This window comes from Corvus kubaryi, unplaced genomic scaffold (genome assembly GCF_017639235.1).
Source record: "Corvus kubaryi isolate FWS band 111438036 unplaced genomic scaffold, C.kubaryi_AGA036_p1.0 135, whole genome shotgun sequence".
Classification (NCBI taxonomy): Eukaryota; Metazoa; Chordata; class Aves; order Passeriformes; family Corvidae; genus Corvus; species Corvus kubaryi.
In genome coordinates this window covers 536,952-550,253 of record NW_024580669.1, presented here as the reverse complement: position 1 = coordinate 550,253, position 13,302 = coordinate 536,952, and the positions used below count along the sequence as shown (strand labels likewise).

The 13,302-nt window shown below is 51.4% G+C and overlaps 2 protein-coding genes across 2 annotated transcripts in view; both read right to left on the bottom strand.

Annotated features, from left to right (window-relative positions):
* Positions 1-6,437, bottom strand: GDI2 (GDP dissociation inhibitor 2). Its single transcript, XM_042051845.1, has 10 exons — positions 6,301-6,437; positions 5,613-5,712; positions 5,057-5,191; positions 3,746-3,944; positions 3,353-3,484; positions 2,815-2,914; positions 1,987-2,158; positions 1,292-1,436; positions 1,077-1,131; positions 1-1,003 (listed from the first exon to the last, which is right to left on the bottom strand). Exons 1-10 carry the CDS (start codon positions 6,385-6,387, stop codon positions 848-850), a joined length of 1,281 nt encoding a protein of 426 aa, XP_041907779.1. The 5' UTR covers positions 6,388-6,437; the 3' UTR covers positions 1-847.
* A 6,306-nt stretch (positions 6,438-12,743) lies between these two features.
* The window catches only part of ANKRD16 (ankyrin repeat domain 16), a 19,390-nt gene continuing 18,831 nt past the window's right edge, over positions 12,744-13,302 (bottom strand). The window contains exon 7 of the mRNA XM_042051397.1: positions 12,744-12,766. Coding sequence (XP_041907331.1) covers positions 12,744-12,766 — 23 coding nt within the window. The remainder of the gene's footprint in view (positions 12,767-13,302) is intronic.

Below are 13,302 nucleotides of genomic sequence, written 5' to 3'. Positions count from 1 at the left end.
TGGTTTCCAGAATTTGGCTTTACTTCGCAGTACAGAAATCATTTGGAGCCTTCAGGAGACACGAGAAGCACAGGCTCTGTCATGCCGATACCGCAGCGCCGTTTGGTCCATCCGAGAAGCCACCAGGGGACAGAAAATACTTCCACATCTTGCCTGCTCTGTAATTTGTTCTCTCAATTTTATTAAGATTAAAACACAAAGGAGCCTTAGGCACAGCTGTGTCCCAACCGATGTAAACAGGTTTAGAAGCTTAAGTGGAGGTTAAGTTCTGTGCCCAGAACGAAGCCAACATTTGCTGCTACAATAGGTGTGGGCTTTGTCCATGATACAACTTTGCCACAGAGTTAAGATTGATGGGAGAGACTTTAGGGATGCTGTCCACAATAATGGAGTGCTCAGTTTCTATTTTCCTTGATATCAGGTTTGAGTGACATCAGCGTCACATCTACGAGCTCACCAGAAGCACAGGATTGTGAAGGATGTTTTACAAATGATTAAAAAGACAAGGTAAGACACAGCTGTCAATGAGTTATTTCAAATCTGCACCCACGTCTACGTCTGCAAAAATAATAATAATAATAATAATAAGTTCAGTCTGCCTTTCGCTTACGAGGTTAGTCAGGAAATCAGTCAGGAATTTGCCAGATTCTGGACAGCAGCCCTACTAGAATGAAATAATTAACACATGATATCCAAAAAGGGAACATTACCAGTGCAGTACTCTTCAATCTCTCAGAGATGGGATTACAAAAGCAGGCCTTACAATATTGAATTTCGTACAGTGTTCATTAAGTTCCTTATATATTCATATTAGCCGATTTAAATTTCTCCTAATTAGAGACTCTCATTACTGCTGCTCCTCCTCCCCGTAGATGTCGTTTTTCTTGCGTTTCATCTCCTCGAAGTCGAACTCTGATCCCATCATCCTCTTATAAATATCTTTGATGTCGTCGCACGTCGTCTCAAAGTGGGTGGTGGCGTCGTAGGTGCGCGAGATGAAGATCTGGAAGCAGAAGCAGCGTTGGAGCCCCGAGCTGGAGCCTCTCCCCTCCCAGCCCAGCTCAGCCCTCACTCACCTGGCTCTCAGTTCCCAGGTCGGTCGGTGCAAACAGGTCACTGATGCTCACAAACCTGGAAAAGGGAGAGAAAAAAGGTTCAGGATGGTTTTAGAGGAGGAATAGTTCGATCCAAGGGCATCGCTCAAGGTGCTGAGGAAACTCAACAGCTCTTGGCAGCCAAACGGCTCCAGATCTCCCAGCAGAGCAGGGAGCAGGGCTTGCTGAGCACTCACTTCTGCTCAATGGGCTCCAAGAGGTCCAAGGCCGGCTTGATCTCCTTCTCCGGATCCGCGGTCTCCACGGTGGTGCTGGCGATGGCGATGTACTTGCCCTGCGCCGCCACGTTGTGAGCAGAGGAGATCATGCACACGTAGATATCTGGGGGGACAGGACACAGCTGCATCCCAAAACCTCCTCCAGCCTCATCCCAAAAACCTGCCTGGGCCTCTTCCCGCTGCCCTGACACTCGGCACCCCCTGGATTCTTCAGAGAACCTGGAATGAGTCCCATCCTTGCTCTACGTGCTCTCATCTCTTGGCTGGGGGGCCTGGACATGGGACATCTCCAAAGCTCCGTTTCCCACGGCTCTGATGGTTCCTGAAATCCAGTGGGGTTCCCAGTGCTCTGTTCCAGGCGGAGGCAGCACCTCCCCTCCTGCACACAGCCCTCACCCCCTCCCGGACACCCCACAGCCCTCACCCACCAGTCTGGGGCGCTTCCTGCCACAGGTTCCTCACAAGCTCCAACCACAGGCTCCTCCCACCTCCCCCAACGCTGCTCTGAACTGAAGCCCAGCTTTGCTGGGGCCTAAACGTTCCTGGACAAGGCTAGGAAGGGTCCATTTCCCCGTCTGGTCCGCGCCTCACCCGCAGAGAGGCCGGTAACAACCGCTGTCTCAGCCCAGCGGTGAGAGCTGCTCTGCACACACCTGATTTCCGGTTGACCTGGTTCTGTGGAATGATGATCTGGCACGAGTTGGCATCGTTCGTGTTCTTGATGGGGTGGCTCAGGATGCAGATTACCCGGATCACCTGGCCCACCTTCGTCACACGGTCCGACACGTAGCTGGGGTCGCAGATGAGCTGTTTGCAGCGAGCCACCTAAGCACAAACATGGAAATATCACTCAGTTCACATCAAAAATCATTTTTCTGGTAATAATTTAGTATTTCATCAATCTCAAGCCTCCAGGCTGCTCACATTTGGGCACATCAGTCTCTAGCATGAATTGTCACCTCTGCTCCTGGCCAGGACATGTCCTCCCCACCCCAAGGGACATGTTATCCCACCAGCAAGTGCTGAACTGTCCCGTGAGTGCCTGCTCCAGTCAGGAGCATGTTCAGAGCTTCCAAGCAGCCTGCAGCATTCCCAGTTTTATGCAGCCAGGTGGAGGAGAAGCTGCGGGAAGGCCACGTGCCAGCTGTCAGAGCAGCTAAAAACGCCAAGGGCAGAGCTGGTTCCAGGTTAGACACAAGGAACAGCTCCCTTCCAGCTCAGCCAGCCTGATTTATTCATTGCCAGCCCATGCAGACTCCATCCCAACTCCTGGAGCAGGGATGCTGGAATGAACTCCAGCCATCAGGACATTGTGTCTTCAGCAAGCTGGCACAGGGACAACAGCCCCAGCCCAGCAGGCTTGGCCCTTTGGCTTAGAGAAGGTTTTTCTCGGTATTTTTTTTTGATCAGACCCAAAAAATCTGCGTTCTGAGGGGCGGGATGTGGGGTGGGGAGCAGGGAAGGATGGGAAGGGACCGTACCTCCCCCTCGGACTTGACCCCGACCACTTTGCCGTTCTCTATGACGATCTCCTCGATGGGCTTGTTAAGCATGTAGGTGCCTCCATAGATGGCACTGAGCCTGCAGCAGGAAAATCCCTTCAGCACCTCCGTGGCTGGACTGGAACAGCCCTTCCAGCCCGTTCCACTTGGAAAAACCCCACCTCAGACTTTACCCTCCTCAAAATCCTCTGCTTAAACACAGAGGGTAAAATACTCTGCAGACAGGATCTCTGAGCAAATCCAGGGGTAAACAAGCCCACAAAGAAGGAATCCCATGTGGAGGAATCACCTCTTCCTTACGAAGTGAGAGAACCACTAAGGACCACAGTATTTTTATACAGCACCACATCCTGGAAGCTCAAGCACTGACTCCCCACATCCAACTTCCCACATCCAACTCCGCACAACCGACACACTCATCTCCAACTCCAAACGTCCGACACCCACACATCCAACACCCACACATCCAACTCCACACCCCCCTGGAGGAAACCCGGAGTCAAAGCCAAGTGCTCACCGTGCAAATCCCTGGGGCAGTTCTCCAAGGCCATAAAGGGGGTACAGGTAGGGGCTTTTCCCGTATCGAGCCAGTGACTCGCTGTACAGCTTAATCCTGTTGATTGTTTCTTGGCAGGGTTGATCTAGATAGCTGGGAAGGACAGTTAGACCACTTGGGATGTTTCCCAAACCAAGACTTCCAGCAGAATAAACTCAAGAGCAAAACACTGATGTCCTGTGAAGTTTCTTCCCCACCCTCCAGCTGCTCCTGGCAGTGCTTCTCTGGGAGTTCCCTTTTAGGAGCACTCCGTGTCACAAGTTTTACTCAGGAACCCTCAAAGTTTAAAATAACCACTCATCCCATCATGACCCCAAATGCTGGGATTTGGGGAAGCAACTGACCGCCACTTACTCGTCAGTCCTGTAGAGAGCGAGGGCATGGCCTGTGAAATCAATGACATCTTGGCCCAGGTCAAACTTCTTGTACACATCCCTCATGGTGGTTTTCTTGGGATCCACACCCTCGAAGGTCCGCGGATCGTTCTCATCGAAGTTGGCCACGTACACCAGGAATTTCCTGAACCGGCGCTTCTCGAACAAACCCATTAAGCCTAAAACCAAGGTTTGGTCAGAATTCAACAGATCCTCAGTGGCTTTTGTGGCTTTTCCATTGCCACAGAGTATCAGCAGTGGGTAAGAACCGCTGAGTGTTCAAACATGGGATGGTTTGGGTGGGAAGGGATCCTAAGGGTCATTACTTCCAACCCCATGGCAGGGACACCTCCCACTGTCCCAGGCTGCTCCAAGCCCCTCCAACCTGGCCTTGGACACTGCCAGGGATCCAGGGGCAGCCACAGCTGCTCTGGGAATTCCATTCCAGCCCCTCCCCACCCTCCCAGCCAGCAATTCCTTCCCAATACCCCATCTAACCCTGCCCGCCTTCAGCCTAAGGCCATTCCCCTTTGTCCTGTCCCTCAAACCCCAAACACGAGGCTGCACATTTATGCACCTGAATTCTCTATAAATTGCAGAAGCAAGACTGGACCTGCTGAAACATGAGGGCAGAGGCAGCACCTCCACTCCTGCCAGGATGAGTCTCTTGGAGACCACACAGGGCCAAACGGAAGGAATTCCTGATTCCTTCAGCAAACAGGAATATCTGCCATGAGGAAGGCTCAGACCTACAGATCTGGGGCCCTAACTGCAGGAGTCACTTTATCAGAGGTGCTGCTGAACACATCCCATGTCTGGAGCTAATGGAATGCCCTCTAGATCCTAATGGGTTTCACCACACTGTTATTAAGTTTTATTTGAAGAGTGACATTTAAGTAGGCAACAATTAAGGTTTGAGGTGCCACACGTTGGAATTAGTTATTCCAATCTGCCTGCAATGTTTTTCACACACACAATTTCAACAAGGACCCAACATCAAATATTTATGGCAGAGCTGGGAGCACGAGCCCCAAATATAAGCGCTCCTGAGGAAGGAAAATCCTGCCAGGTTCTCACCAGAACCTCACAGAACAGACAGCTTGGAAGCTCCAAGAAAACAGGGCTCAGGAAGCCCAAAGCTCACACTGCAAGTGGTGTTTGAAGTCAAAGAGGTGCAGGAGAACCCCAAGGATGCTCCTTAACACAAGAGGAGCATCAAGAATATCCCAAGGGATGGGTTTCGCCTCTGTTTAGGGGATTCAGAGGGAACAAATAAGGTGCAGCTACTCACTGGAGGCCAAAGCTTCTGCCTCAGTGGAAGGAACTTTGTAGATCTTTCCTCCCTTGTAGACGAAGCTCCCCTCGATCACCTTGAAGTCCAAGTAACGAGTGACTTCTGTGTAGAGCAGCATCTTTACCAACTGACCTGGAAGGGGGTTTGGCACAGTCAAACAAGGACACAGCAGCTCCCAAGGCAGCTCTTCCAACATGACAAACCCTTCCCCAGCAGCACCATGTTCAATTCCCAGATAGGCTGAGACTAAAGCAACCAAGCCTTGGCTGGGATCTATCAATTCTTCCACTGCAGCAGCCCTGAGCCAGGCACTTCACAATCCATCCATTCCCTCATGCTCCAGGATGAGATTCCAGCAGCCACCGGTTGGTTTTAGGCAAAGGGAGCTGCCCCTTCACTGATAATGGGATTGGTCTAGACCAGTCCCAGTACTGGAACACGAGGATTCAAGGATAAGGATTTGTAAGGAATGACAGTGCCTGTCCCATTCCAGCACCCAGCACTAGCCCAGGCTGAGCTCACAAGGAATATTTGGGAGCTCAGGATCACTCACCATTAGCCATAAGGAATTTTGGAATGAGGTCCACGTTCCAGTCTCTTCCCCGCCCCATAGATTCTGGTGGAGTTCCTGGGAGATTAAACCTTTTGTAGAGCTTTGGAGAGAGAATGCAGAACTTATTATAGCCCAGGAAATGTGTCTGGGTGTCATTCCTCCCACACATGTACACACTTTCCACCCCCACAGCTCCAGGCTGAACACAAGCTCTTCAGAGCCAGCTTTTGGCTGGAGTTTGAGCTCCAAGCTGAGTTCGGAACACACAAACACATCCAGTGAATTGTCACAGCAAGAAGCAGGCAGTGTAATTCTGCTCATCCGGGCTTTCTCTAGCCAAGGCTTAAGGATTTGGGAAGTTTTGAACTATTGATGAACTATTTAACAGGACATTCCTTAGTCAAATTTACAATTTAGCTGAAGAGTTTTAACATCCAGCTGTAACAGCTCTGGAATGCTCCGTGCTCAGATCCCAGCTGGGAATTACAGCAAACAAGCACAATCTACCAACTATAAACACCCACAGTGGTGTCTTCCCCACTGTATCTGGGGAGGAAGTCCCATACAACTTCCTGACTCAAAGGGAACCCTCGGAGTAATTAATTTGAAGCCACTCCAAGGCTAACTGTGAATAAATCCCATTTATGTGCCCAGGAAGGACACAGGGGAGGGGTCTCTCCACACTTACATCTTCCAGGGGTGTAATGGATGCACTTTCCCCTCCATAGTACGAGTTACGATCCATGTGAAGGACTTTCTTTCCATTCACTGACATGATCCCGGAGAGGATGCATTCCTGCAAGAAGGAAAGGATGCAAGGGACAGGTGAGCTGCACTGGAGTCTCCTCCTTCCCATTTTTCCCAAGAGCATGTTCAGACAGCTCCATTTGCAGGTAGCTGCACAGCCCTCTGAAAACAAGCACAGCAGTTGCCTCATTCCACAATTCAGGCACCTCTTGGAGGCAGATTAACCCCTTAATAAATTTACTGTCTGCTCTGGGCAAGCTACACAACCACCACCTATCATGACTTCCCAGAAGAATTTTTTTGGAATTCCATGCATTTGAGCTAGATTAGGAAAATCTGTCCTCTAAGCCACCAGTTTAAGGATGTCCACAGAGAGGCAGCAGGAGCATGAAATCTTACCTGGACTTCAATCAGCCTCCTCAAAACCTCAATTATTAATATCTGCCACACTAGGACACTCAAGAGAATCAACAGCTTCTCTTAGAGAGCAGCATAAAGAATAAACGAAGGCACTTGGCATTCATCACCTCAGCTCTGCTTTCCTTGCTCTGTCCCCACTGAGAGTCCCTGGAGCAGCAGATCAGCTGCTGTGTCTGACTGCAGCACCAAGAGGCTGAGCCTCACTGCAGAGCACACACAGCCTGCAGAACCAGCTCAGCGCTTGCACAACTAAATCCCCATTAAAACACGACTTTGCACCGGCTCTGGCATTCCCCAGCCAAAGAGCTTAACAGAAACTTGAATGTTTGTGTGCTTAGGACAGCTTATCTTGGAGGTTTTACTGATCTTGCTCTGCCTCAGCTCCCTCCAGCAGCAGAATTATGTCGGCACTGAGCTCTCGTTCAGCATCACGATCTCACAGGTAGGTCCTGGCCACATCTCACATTATGGGTGGGGTTTGGAGCTACCTGGGATAGTGGAAGTGTCCCAACCATGGCAGGATGGTTTTTTAGGTCCCTTCCAACCCAAGCCATTCCATGATTCTATGATCACCTTTCATTCAGTTTGTAAACCCCCATCCAGCTGCTGACAGATGCCACCACTGCACATCTGCTCATCCAGGCAGCCTGGCCCTCCTGCAGAGATCTGTGGCTCCATGAGATCCTTCCTGTTTACTCCACAAGCACCTCAGTCAGGACTCTCCTCCTGTGTCGCTTCCCCCTCCTGTGGCGTGCAGGAGATTTATTTTCAACTCCAAACTGACCGATGCAGGTGTCAGTCAGGAAAAGCACAAACACCAGGAGTTTCCCACTGTGTATTGTTTGTGTAAATCCCAACTCCAGTCAATCCTCGGTGTAAAGGAAGCTGTAAAATCAACTTCCCCAGCCAAGGCAGCTCTCAGGGGGTGTTTTGTGTTGAAGGTCAGACATCTGTAGGTGCAGCGATCGCTACCCAAGGATTTGCTGTTCTGGTGCTTCCAGGTGGCAACTGAAAAACCTTCTCCATTGGGATAGCAGGGCACTGCTGGCCAGTCTGTCGCCCACCAGGATGTCACCGAAATCCAGCCAAGGACCTGAGGAGCAAAGCTGGAGCTGCCTCGTGGACAGCAAGGATGCTCTGAATTCAATCCCTGAAGTCATGGAACATTTCCAGCACAGTGCCCACAAGGCTTCATGATCACCACGTGGATCCTGAATAGTGAGCCACAGTGCTTCCCACAAAAGCTCTCCATGATCCATCAGCTGCTCCTTCCAGCACTGTACCATCCTTCCAAGGATCCTACAAGGTCCCTCCTTTTCTCCACACTGGTTCTGCTGGAGCAAGCAGAGACCCTCACAGCAGACACAGCTGCACCAAACCCTGTGTGAAGTCACTACTCAAGGCCTACAACGCTGAGTAACCACAGGAGCGAAAGTGGTTGCACAGTGTCAGCTACAGCGTTAATAATTAACCACACCCAACGTGGGACTGTCACACAAAGGGCATCATCAGCAACCAGTTAAATTCACAGAGCTCTGTGGTTGCACTCCTTGCTCTACCCTGTGATTTATGCCCCCTGGAACATCTCCCAAAAGCCTGGCTCACCAGCTCTGCCAGATGGTGGCACAGGACTGCAAGTGTCCATGCTGGAGCTGAGCCACAAGGAAGCCAACCAGGATTTCACAACTAAGTAAGTATCAAAAGGAAGGACGGAGCTACAGTAAAAGCAGCATAAGTTACATCCACTGGTCTGGATGTCAGCTGATTTCAGTCTCCCACTTAACTTCAAAGCATTCCTTGCTCTGTATTCCTAGAAGAGTGTGCATCCCTTCCCCAGGCCCAAGGTACCAGCATCCCCTGGAGTGAATCTGGGCACCAGCAGAAGATATAAGAGGCCTTAAGTACCTCTTCAATCTTCTTTCACACCCATTAAACACTGCTATGGGGACTGAGGTGGAGCTATTACACCACTATTTAATCCAAGGCTCATTGAACGCGTCCCTTCCATCAGGCAGGCTCCTGCCAGGCCCCGGAGCGCTGAAATCCTGCACAGGCCTTTCAGGGCACTTCCCTCTGCAGCCATGACGGCCATAAGGCACACGGAATGCACAATGGATTTATCCTCCCAGCTCAGCAATTCCTTTGGATGCTGTGCTGGCTGCATCCGCTGGGCCACGACCAGGAACCGCTTGATGTGTCACGGTGTCATTTGGGTCAGGGAGCGAGGAAAACAAACAGCCTGTGCTGATAAGGGGAGGAGTGGGAAGAGTTTAGAGTGCAAATAAAAAAGGGGAAGCGTCAGAGTTCAAATCTGTGCATTTTTCTGCTGTTTTATAAACGTCGCCACCACCAAACAGGAACAGGGCGCAGCTGCTGACAGCAGCACCAGAACACAGCAGGGAGAGCTCTGGGTATCCAGCCGGGATCCAACAGAGTCTTCATGCAAATTGCAGTCACGCTGCTACTACAATCCACTGCCTCAGTCAGTTCAGGTTTCGAGGCTCCCAGGAGCTCATTGTGCTGCTGAATGAACGACAGAGCAAGTCTGAGCACGATCGATGTCATCTGCAGCAACGCTCGGCCGCTGCAAATGGCCGGAGAACCAGGGAGGAACCAGCATTGGGAATCTGGAGACAGCACGTCCAGTGTGAACCCATGAAAATAAAAATACGGAGGAACTCAGAGGTATTGGTATTTCCATGTTTGCTTAAGACCATCAGCTCTTCCCTGGCGTGCAGGAGCTGGTCATGACTAGACGCTGTGCATGCAGAAGCCTTGAGGAATGGAGGGAAGCAAGGAGGTTTCCATGGACTTTCTCCAAGTAGGGCGGCAGTTCAGAAAGGCTCAGACAGCCCGATGGAAACTCGAGCCAGCGCCGGTCCTGTAACAGCGCCGAGGGGAGGACAGGGCACTAAGCATTGACCAAAATCCCTTCGGCTTCAGGAATGGGCTCTGGCACCACCAGGCTCTTTCTTCGAAAGGCAGGGCTGGGCTGTGGCCAGCCAGAGTCCCAGAAGGGCTGGGCTTGGAAGGGACCTCTGGAGATCTTTGGTCCAACCCCCTGCCTAGGGAGGGTCACCTGGGGCAGGTGATACAGGCAATTCCAGCTCTCACCGCCTGACCCAAAGCTCTGCTCATCCCACAAACAGCAAAAACAACTCCTCACAGCACTGGAACAATCCCTGCTGCTACCAGGGGATGATGCAAGGGACAGCGATGCTCCACTTGGTCCTCACAGTCACTCCGAGGCTCTTTAAGCAACGAGGCCTGGGCCTATGTGACCAATTAGATCCTGAACCAATGAGTTTGGCTCCTCTGCTCCTACAGAAAGTGAATCTGTAACTTTGTGATGGATTTAAATAGCTTTAACATGGGGAGGCAGCTGGCAGGTAAGAAGCTTAGTTCAGCCTGCAAAGAGTGAAACCTCAGCAGGAACAGAGTATTCACCCACTGGGGATGAACTGGAGGGTTTAATTATCCCCAAAATTCGTGGAAAATAACTTTGTAGAAGCACAGAGGGCAGAAAACAGAGCCTGTCACCAGGCACAACATCCTGTTCCTAAATAACCCAGTGAGGAAGTACCAAGCCACTTCCACTCCAGAGAAGCGGAAATAATGGTGAACTGAAAAGAGAGGTGTGAAAATACAACCACGAGGAGTTCTCCAGCCTGTGATCACTGCACCAGATTAAAAACGCGTTTGTGCAGTAGGTCTGCAGGAAGATGATCCCTAATCTGCAACAGACCACGCACATGGCAGGCCTAAGCCCAGGACCTTAAAGCTACTAAGGTTCCAGCTACCTGGAGAAGCCATTCCCACCAGGAATGAGGCAGCTGGAAGATCTACCAGCTCTAATGCAGCCAGACCCACCAGGGCCTTGCAAACACTGGCACCTCACACTGATCCATGCAGGAGGGAGCAGGAGCCATATGGAGTTCATTACACCTGGTGGAAGCTTCAGAGGTTGTAGCAGCAGTAATTCAGGATTACTTTTCCCCACAGAGCTGACACATCTCTGTGAGCTGGCACTGCAACGGGGTCTCTGATTAGCACACAGGAGGGAAAAGCTGAAATAGTTTGAGTGCCAGTAATCCCAGTCCTAAAGCTGCCTTAGTCCTTCATTACTGGTTGAGGAAGAGATTAACACCTGAAATATTCATGTTGCACTTCCAGATCCATCCCAGAGGAATTTACACATGCACTCACGGAGCCCCTGAATGACCACTACAATGGATGTATTTGTGCTCTTTTACAACGCCTCCAACGACTCACTCTTCCTCTTTAAACCAACAACTGAACTTTCCCTTTGGAAAGAGGAAAAAAACCCCTCCACATGAGCAGCAGAGACACAGCATCTGAGCTACAACAGGGGCCTGATGGGGCTCCAGCAGCAGAATCCACTTGTGCCAGGACCAGCTTGGAGGAAGGGGTGGTTGCAAACCTCACCAGAACTTCCATGACAGCTCCTCTGGAAAAGGAACAACTGCATGTGTTTCCAGCTCCTTTTGCTCAGGAAGCCTGACTGTGCCAGCACTGGTACCAAAGCTGGAGGAGCAACCTTCAAACTTCATCTGACTGCAGAGGAGTCCTTTAGCCCAGCCTGATCCAGCTCCGCTCTGACACCACTCGCTGGCCACAATGGTTGAGCCAACACCAGGAATTTTAGGATGGCTGCACCAGCACCTCTGGTTTCCATTCTTTTCCACATGAGCTGCTCAAGACAAGATGAAGTCCACCCTAATTGGTATTTCAGAGAGAAAGCCAACACGCCAGAAGCAAAATACGAGCTCCTGGATATTCCCAGGCTCTGAAGTTTGGTCAGCACACCTTAAAATCCAGCCCTAATTTATTCCTTTTAACTCAACTGCTGCTCATTAGCAGGAGCTTGTCTTAAAAGGGATTTCACAAGAGGCCTTTTGTCAAATTTACACTGGCATTTGTCAGTTTGAGCTTAAGCCCCCATGTTCACCAACTTGATACCCCGATCACACTAAAGCATAAATTAACATTTTAATGGAGCTCGGATCTATTGGAGGCCCCTTCACTACAAGCTCATTATATTTCACCTCCCCAAAAGTCCCTTTCCCTGCCTTGCTGAGCCAGGGGCAGGCTTTAGGACAGACTCCAGCTTTCCCTATCAAAGGGAAGAAGCTTTTTCCTCCTCAGCCATTCCTCCATCTCAAAGGGAGAGCCTTGAAAGGAATGAAAGCAACTGGGAAAGTTGGGTGTCCCCTCCAGCAGCAGCTGGGAAGACGCTCCCACACTTTGCACATTTCCTTTGTGCCACATTCCAGGTTTGTTACCCTTCTTCCCAAACCCAAAAGAGGGGGATAATAATCCAGCTCTGCCTTCGGTGGGGTCCTGTGTCAGCAGCCACGATGCCTCTGGCAGCCCCGTCAATCACAGCGCCCAAACCACAGGAGGAAACGCGTGGATTTCAATTTAATCACCGTCACCAGGGAAAGTGGGGGAAATCCCTCCCGGCCAACCCCAAAGAGATCCCTTTGTCCAGCCACCTTTCCCCACTAACAGGAGGGAACAAAAGCAGGAAAGGCCGTTTCACAAGGAGGAAAACCTTTCCACCATATTGGATTTTCTTCCCCCCTTCTCCAAACAATGCCTCGTATTTGTAACCTGCAATCCGCCCTCCCGTGGCATCTCCCGGCCTCCAGGGATGCAGGAACCGGGAGAAATGCTCCCGCAAACCTCCCGGGCAGCGGCACTGCCATGTTTTTTTTTCCCCAGGGCTGCCTGCGGTGCGGGCTGCATCCTCCACAATAGGACAAAGCCCCACCACGGCTCATCCCCCTCCCTCCGCCGCACCCCCATCAGCTGTCAGCTTTCCTTAGGGATCACCGGGATGTAGCGACATCGCAGGAAAGGGGATTTTTTTTGGTGGGGGGCGGGGGGGGGGGAAGGGAAATTTGACAGGCTCGCCAGCCTCCCATCCCCCTCCTGCTGCAGTCAGGGCTGGATGGAGCCGAAGGCTGCAAAGGCGGAGCGGGAATGGGGATGGAGAGGGGGGGGATAACCACGGCTGCCTCCACCCTGCACGGACCTGCAGCCACGTTAGGTTTGTGGTACGGGGTGGGGGGCAGGGAGATGTGCGAAGGGAAAAAAATAAGATAATAATTCAAAAAACAAATAAAAAGCGATAAATCCCCGGCGGCGTTTTATTGTCCGAGCCTCCCCACGCCCTCCCTCCGCAAAACAACCGCATTTCCTGGGGCCCCCTGGGAGCTGGGGGGCATCGGGGACGACGGGGGTGTATCCAAACACGAGGAGCTGTTATAATCACATAAAAACCGCACCCGGTGGTCCAGTTAGGGATGGGGGGAAGGATCCAGGGTGGGGATGGGATTGGAGCTGGGGGGTGCTGTGAGATTTAATAATGGGGAAATGACCGTGGGGTGCCCCAGCGGGTCACACATACCAGACCCCCGGGGTAATGCTGAGGGGCGGAGGGGGGAGGATCCCAGGCTGGGTTGGAAATGAATGGGGAAGGATCCAGGGTGGGGGTGGG

What these genes read in the sequence shown, in the direction of transcription:
- GDI2 (XM_042051845.1), bottom strand. Translation starts at nt 6,387, where the DNA reads ATGTCAGTGAATGGAAAGAAAGTCCTTCACATGGATCGTAACTCGTAC. An exon ending in AAAATTCCTTATGGCTAATG is followed by an intron (nt 5,192 to 5,612) that starts GTGAGTGATCCT and finishes ACCCCCTTCCAG; the next exon opens with GTCAGTTGGTAAAGATGCTG. An exon ending in CCAGGTCAACCGGAAATCAG is followed by an intron (nt 1,437 to 1,986) that starts GTGTGTGCAGAG and finishes CTGTCCCCCCAG; the next exon opens with ATATCTACGTGTGCATGATC.